Source organism: Oculina patagonica, chromosome 6 (assembly GCF_052425735.1).
Source record: "Oculina patagonica isolate OP01 chromosome 6, crgOcupat, whole genome shotgun sequence".
Taxonomy (NCBI): domain Eukaryota; kingdom Metazoa; phylum Cnidaria; class Anthozoa; order Scleractinia; family Oculinidae; genus Oculina; species Oculina patagonica.
In genome coordinates, this window is record NC_135763.1 from 27,228,362 (window position 1) to 27,234,336 (window position 5,975).

Sequence of the window (5,975 nt, forward strand, 5' to 3'; positions counted from 1 at the left end):
TCAAGGTTTAGTTTATAGATTTGGCTTCAAGGTTTGGTTTCCATTTTTTGACCTTGGGTTGACCTAGGGTTGATTCTGAGATTTGATTTCAGTTTAGGTTTTTCACTTTGGCTTCAGATTTAGTTTTTCAGATTTAGTTTTTCAGATTTGGCTTCAGTTTTGGTTTCAGATTTGGCTTCAGTTTTTGGAATCCAGTGCTGATAGTAGTTATGTACTAAATCTCTAAGGCAAAAAATTTTTTGCCTCAGAGTGTAGTACATTACTACTAATATTGACCGCAAGACGTTTACACTACATCACTTGGAGTGTTTAGATCAGTAGAACGAACATGGCCACAGTGTTGTTCCGATTTCACGAGTCCTTAGTTTGTTATTTGTTTGCAGGTCAATGTCGTGAAATGAAGTTTCCGTCCTCGTTATTGTTCGAAGGAGAACGTCTGATGAACCACGTGATAGCATCAGGCGGTGTAATGAACAAGGATATCTGTGAATTTCAATGTTACATGGAACATAACTGTGTCAGCATCAATTTTGAAGTTAGACCAAGCATATCAGGAACACACAACTGTGACTTAAATAATTCAACTCATAAAGAGCACGAGAAGGATCTGGTGCAAGCAGCAAATTATGTATACCATGGAACAAATGTAAGTTGTTTTAGCCATGATATGCTGATGTCCGGTGTCATCCCATAAAAATTCTGTAAAGCGCATTGAGCTTTGTAAATGCGCTACATAAGCACCTATATCATCATCATCATCATCATCATATGTACTTTGTTAATAATCATTATTTAAAATGAAAAACGATTGCTGCTCAAATAATTATTTAAATTTGGCAGAATTATCTACATTTGAGTACAGAAATAATCAAAGAGACAATGCGCAGTCGATTTATATTTAAAGAATAGTTTTATCTATTTTTCTTTCTTTATATGGGGAGAAAAGTAAGGATATGAAAGCAACTCATCTAAACCCGTATGCAGTGGCGTTGCGTGCATTTATTTCCGAAACAGGCCAAAGTAGACCAATTAAAATATAACGACGATTCCAAAGTCCTTAAACTATTTATTACTTTTAATCGAGATTAAAAACAGAAAGTTAACTTACGTTGTTATAAATGTTCTTTAACAAGATTTATGGCCGTCATAGCGGCGTTAGATAAAACATCCTCTAAATAACCATAAAACCGAAACAACAAGAGAGTTTGCTCTTGTACGTCATTGACTGTTTTCTTGTTTTTAAGAATGCTTGTGGTAAGGCTCCCTGCAAGAACAACGCGATATGTCAATCTGGATTTAAAAGTAAAGGATATCGCTGTTTATGTACTTCTGGATTCACTGGTGAAAACTGTGAACATGGTAAGAAATAACTTTTTTTTACCATAATTATTATGTAACCGTATTGAAACTTGGTGTGGAAAAGTTTGACTGTCTTAAAAAGAAGGAAGAATTATGATTATTAAAAATATTACAAATATAGGTAGGACATAGTCTGTGCCTCACTCTGTACATTAGGATGCAAATATCCTGCAAACGCCTGTTCATTAGTGTTGATAACTCAGCTCTTTTGAGTAATTATCATAAATATTTTATATAGCACTAAGTACTTTAAATTCCCTTTCTACATATTTTTTAATACCTATTAATGCCCGATTCTCTCTATAGCGTGCGCCTGCAGGGAATTATGGTAGTTGTATTCATCAAATCATGCACGAGGTCGCGCGAAACTAAGCCACGATGAATATAACTACCGTGATTCCCTGCAGGCGCGCGCCATAGAGGGAATCGGGCATTGTGTCCCCAAATTAGTATGGGATTTTCCCAGGCTATGTGGCCTTCACACATTAATAAAGTTTATCTATCTATCTATCTATCTATCTATCTATCTATCTATCTATCTATCTATCTATCTATCTATCTATCTATCTATCTATCTATCTATCTATCTATCTATCTATCTATCTATCTATCTATCTATCTATCTATCTATCTATCTATCTATCTATCTATCTATCTATCTATCTATCTACTTTCTATCTATCTATCTATCTATCTATCTATCTATCTATCTATCTATCTATCTATCTATCTATCTATCTATCTATCTATCTATCTATCTATCTATCTATCTATCTATCTATCTATCTATCTATCTATCTATCTATCTATCTATCTATTATTTTTAAGCCTAAAAGCAGAGCTCCCCAGTTATTTCCCCTTAAAATTTTTAGACTGTTTTTTATTCATGTTATTTACGTTATATATGATATGTATCCCTTTTCACCATGAACAACAGCACCAAATTAGAGCAAGAGAGGATAATGGGACAGAGAGGGACTTAGAGGGCGTTGGCCGGGATATGTCAAAGACAGAAAAGTTATTTTTAGATATGCGGACGTCCACAAAAGCGTAGTTCCGGTTCTAGTAAAGTCAATAAATCGAGCCAGTGTGACATTTGTTTTATCGGCTAATTAACATTCAGCATGTCATTTTTAGTGGGCATTTTACAGGCGTTTAGAGTTCGGCAACGATATTAATGTCAATGATAGATTGTATCGGAAGCTTTCCAAAGTAAGCGTCTTCTGTAGATGCTAAATAAAAATCGTGACAGGCCTACACCAAGAGAAAATATTATTTTCTCTTGCCTACACAGACTCCTACTGTTTATTATTACTATTTGCGACCTGATTTTTTAACCGCTGTGTCTTATAAGTATCGCTCTGAGAAGCGTGTCTTTAAGCGATCATCAGTTTGCTTTTTTTAATGCGACAACATAGGATAGGAGGCTTTCGAAAAAGGCCTTCTCCTTCTGCATACTATAATTATTATTGGGAAGCGTTTTAGGTCAAATAGACGTTTATGGCACTCCAAAAGTGTAGACTGGAGGTCACACAAGTCTGCATGCTTTCCTGCAGTTTGTAGACATTAACACCTCTCTCATTTGCTAAATGATTTTGCCCGTGCGGTTTGATTTGGCTGATATCATTTTGCAAGATATGTTTTAATCTTTCAAAATGTTCGCCCTGGAAGGACTTTGTCGGAAACTTTCTTTGAAAGTGTAATTTTAATTTATTTTGTGACGCCGAACCCGGCTGTTTAATTAACTTTGCTTGAAGGTGTGATGTATCTTATCACAGATGACATACCGGTATCTGTGTTTTTCCGGTTTCGTCTGATTCGTCAGAGAATGTCGAAAAAGATATATATTTGTTTCAAAGAGACGCTGTGCCGTATTCGATCGGGCGTTTTGTCGCTTGAGCTCGAAATAACGGAGGTTTTTTATTCCCCTGTTCGCACGTATGGTCTGGCACCGCATGAATGAAATGTAAGAGTCTCTCTAGGCGTACTGGGGTCTGTTATCTGTTATCTGTTCTGCCTGTTTATGCAGGTTTAATATATATGGTTTTGACTTTATTCTTCGCGAGCCATTGGATTTGAAAAAAATTGTAGAATCTATCTCCTATTCCTAATATTTCCTGCGAAAATTTTATTTCACAACTCGCTCTCATCAATGAAACGTTTCCGCTCTTGTTAATGACATTTCTCACGCCTTGATCATAAATGGCGTGTGCGGAAGCCAAGAAAAAAACAGACACTTCCGTTTTGCACGCTGCTAAATATAACTTTTCTGTCTTTGACATATCCCAAGGCCTAGACTAGGAGACTACCTGTCTGTCCCATTATCCTCTCTTGATTAGAGTTAAAAAATCGATCAAAATTCTCTTTTTTATCGTGTTTACAAATATGATGAGGCTCTGTCTGGTCTTTCGATATATTACTATCAAAGAGGTTGCTATTAGAATATGTATAATCGTTTTCTTTGCATTGTCGGGTTTCACTTAATGAGCCCCATAACTGAAAACAATAAAAAAAACTTAGAAAAATGCTTAACAAAACCAAAGAGAATAATAATTGAAGTTGCAAATTAATCCAACCAGCCACGAAACAGACAGACAGACAGACAGACAGACAGACAGAAAGACAGAGATAGTAAGAAGCACAATTTTTAGTTCTTTAATCCGTCAAATCACCATTACATGTAGATATCGACGAGTGTACCATGAATACAGACGACTGTTCTCCTGACGCTGATTGCAGTAATGCTGTGGGATCATTCCAGTGTACATGCAACCCTGGATTTACTGGCGATGGTAAAACATGTCAAGGTTAGTTTGGTGCTTTGTGACCAATGAGGAAGGGCTCTTTGATACCAAGGAGCTGATTACTTGTAATAGATTCCTTTACTATTATGTACTTCAGGATTTTTTTAAATCGTCTTCTCCTCCTCCTCCTCCTCCTCCTTCAGCTCGACTACAGCTGCTTACCCAAGTGGAGCGAAACTATCTACTTAACGGATAAACTTACCTTTAGATGTTGTTGTTGTATTGTTATTCGTGTTGGGCGCTTTAGCCGAAGTTACTTGTTTCCCTCGGCGGGCAGGTGGAAAACTTGAGTAGCTAATTATCGACTAGAAGTTGATTAAAGTGAATGTAACGCACAAGCACAAGACAAACGGTCAGAAATATCGACAGCCAGCCAGGCAGACAGACAGATAATTACCATGTGTAATTGTTAAATTCCATCAAATGATCATTTCATGTAGATATTGACGAATGTACCTTGAATACACACGACTGTTCTCTTGACGCCGGTTGCAGTAATGATGTGGGATCATTCCAGTGTACATGCAACCCGGGATTTACTGGTGATGGTAAAACATGTCAAGGTAAGATAGGGGCTTACTGACAAATGAGGGATGGCTCTCTAAGAATGACTGGTAATAATTCGCACCCTCCGAAAGGCGTGTTCACTGATACCAACAAGTTTCTTGATTTGATTTTTTTTCTAGGTTATTCCTTTTCGCTTCTGTACCTTGGATTTTTGTTTGTTTGTTTTTTTGTTTGTTTGTCGTCCTAGTTTGCTTAAGCTCCTTAATTGTTTACCCGTGGACGGCAGTGAGCGAAATATATATTCAAATGACCTTTGTATACAGCTGAAAACTCCTAAAATTCGCAGCGTAGGGATATCACGTCATGTCATTGTTAAACTTGTGCATGACTGCAATGCAAATGTCTTGTATTGGTCATGAAAATACAAGTTATTGAACTATCGTGATGTTCGCATTCAGGAAATATTGGCCTGGTTTAGTTTAGCATAAACTTTCGTTACTACAGTCCCGAGATATCCAAAGAAACTGACCCTGCTGCAGAATTCGGCGTACTTCTCGAACCTACAAGAACGCTCATTCTCTTCATGGAACAGGTAGCCCTTTGACAAAGGTGATTTATTGGATACTAACGTAAATTAACTTTGTCTGTTTCAGCCCTTCTGCAATGTCAATCCCCGTGGATCGCTTTTCAAGGATCATGTTATGCTCGGTTCACCCAAACAAATTATTGGGTTGGTGCAAACACAAATTGCAAAAGTGAGGGTGCCCAGTTGGTGATGATTGAATCTGCAGACGAAAACGAGTTCATTAGACAGAATTTTCTACACAGTGGTGGGGATTATTGGATTGGACTAACGGATGCTCAGACTGAAGGTGTCTGGAAGTGGTCTGACGGGAGTTTATTGACAGGATACGTTAACTGGGAATCTGGCCAGCCAAGCGATACTGCACATTATCAAAATTGTGGCGGAATAAGAAATACAGGTGCAAAGTGGCACGACAGGAGCTGCACGGAATGGAAAGGGTTTATTTGCAAAAAGTAACTGAGCCTTAGAACGAATTTGCCTCCGAACGCTAGACATGGTATCCTCTCTTTTTATCCTCTCTGTGTTATTTTAAATAATCTAATTGCCTTTCAGTTATAGGTGACTACTGGACAACCAGGGGGGGGGGGGAACTCCCTTTGTTACATGACTGAAAAAGGGGACATAGCGGTGCCGGGCAACCGAATTTGCACAGTAGCTATCGAATGGTTGCTAAGGACATAGCTTGACAAAGTCATTGTCTAGTTCGCATGTCTCCGTGT

At 37.8% G+C, this 5,975-nt stretch overlaps 1 protein-coding gene across 1 annotated transcript; it reads left to right on the top strand.

The window, feature by feature from the left end:
- Positions 1–328: 328 nt before the first annotated feature.
- LOC144657970 (uncharacterized) lies at positions 329–5,712 on the top strand. Its single transcript, XM_078518301.1, has 5 exons — positions 329–646; positions 1,245–1,359; positions 4,044–4,166; positions 4,604–4,726; positions 5,324–5,712. Exons 1-5 carry the CDS (start codon positions 329–331, stop codon positions 5,710–5,712), a joined length of 1,068 nt encoding a protein of 355 aa, XP_078374427.1.
- Positions 5,713–5,975: the final 263 nt, after the last annotated feature.

Coding starts and splice junctions, on each gene's coding strand:
- LOC144657970 (XM_078518301.1), top strand. CDS start 329: ATGGCCACAGTGTTGTTCCGATTTCACGAGTCCTTAGTTTGTTATTTG. Junction 647..1,244: donor ATGTATACCATGGAACAAAT/GTAAGTTGTTTT, acceptor CTTGTTTTTAAG/AATGCTTGTGGTAAGGCTCC. Junction 4,167..4,603: donor CGATGGTAAAACATGTCAAG/GTTAGTTTGGTG, acceptor CATTTCATGTAG/ATATTGACGAATGTACCTTG.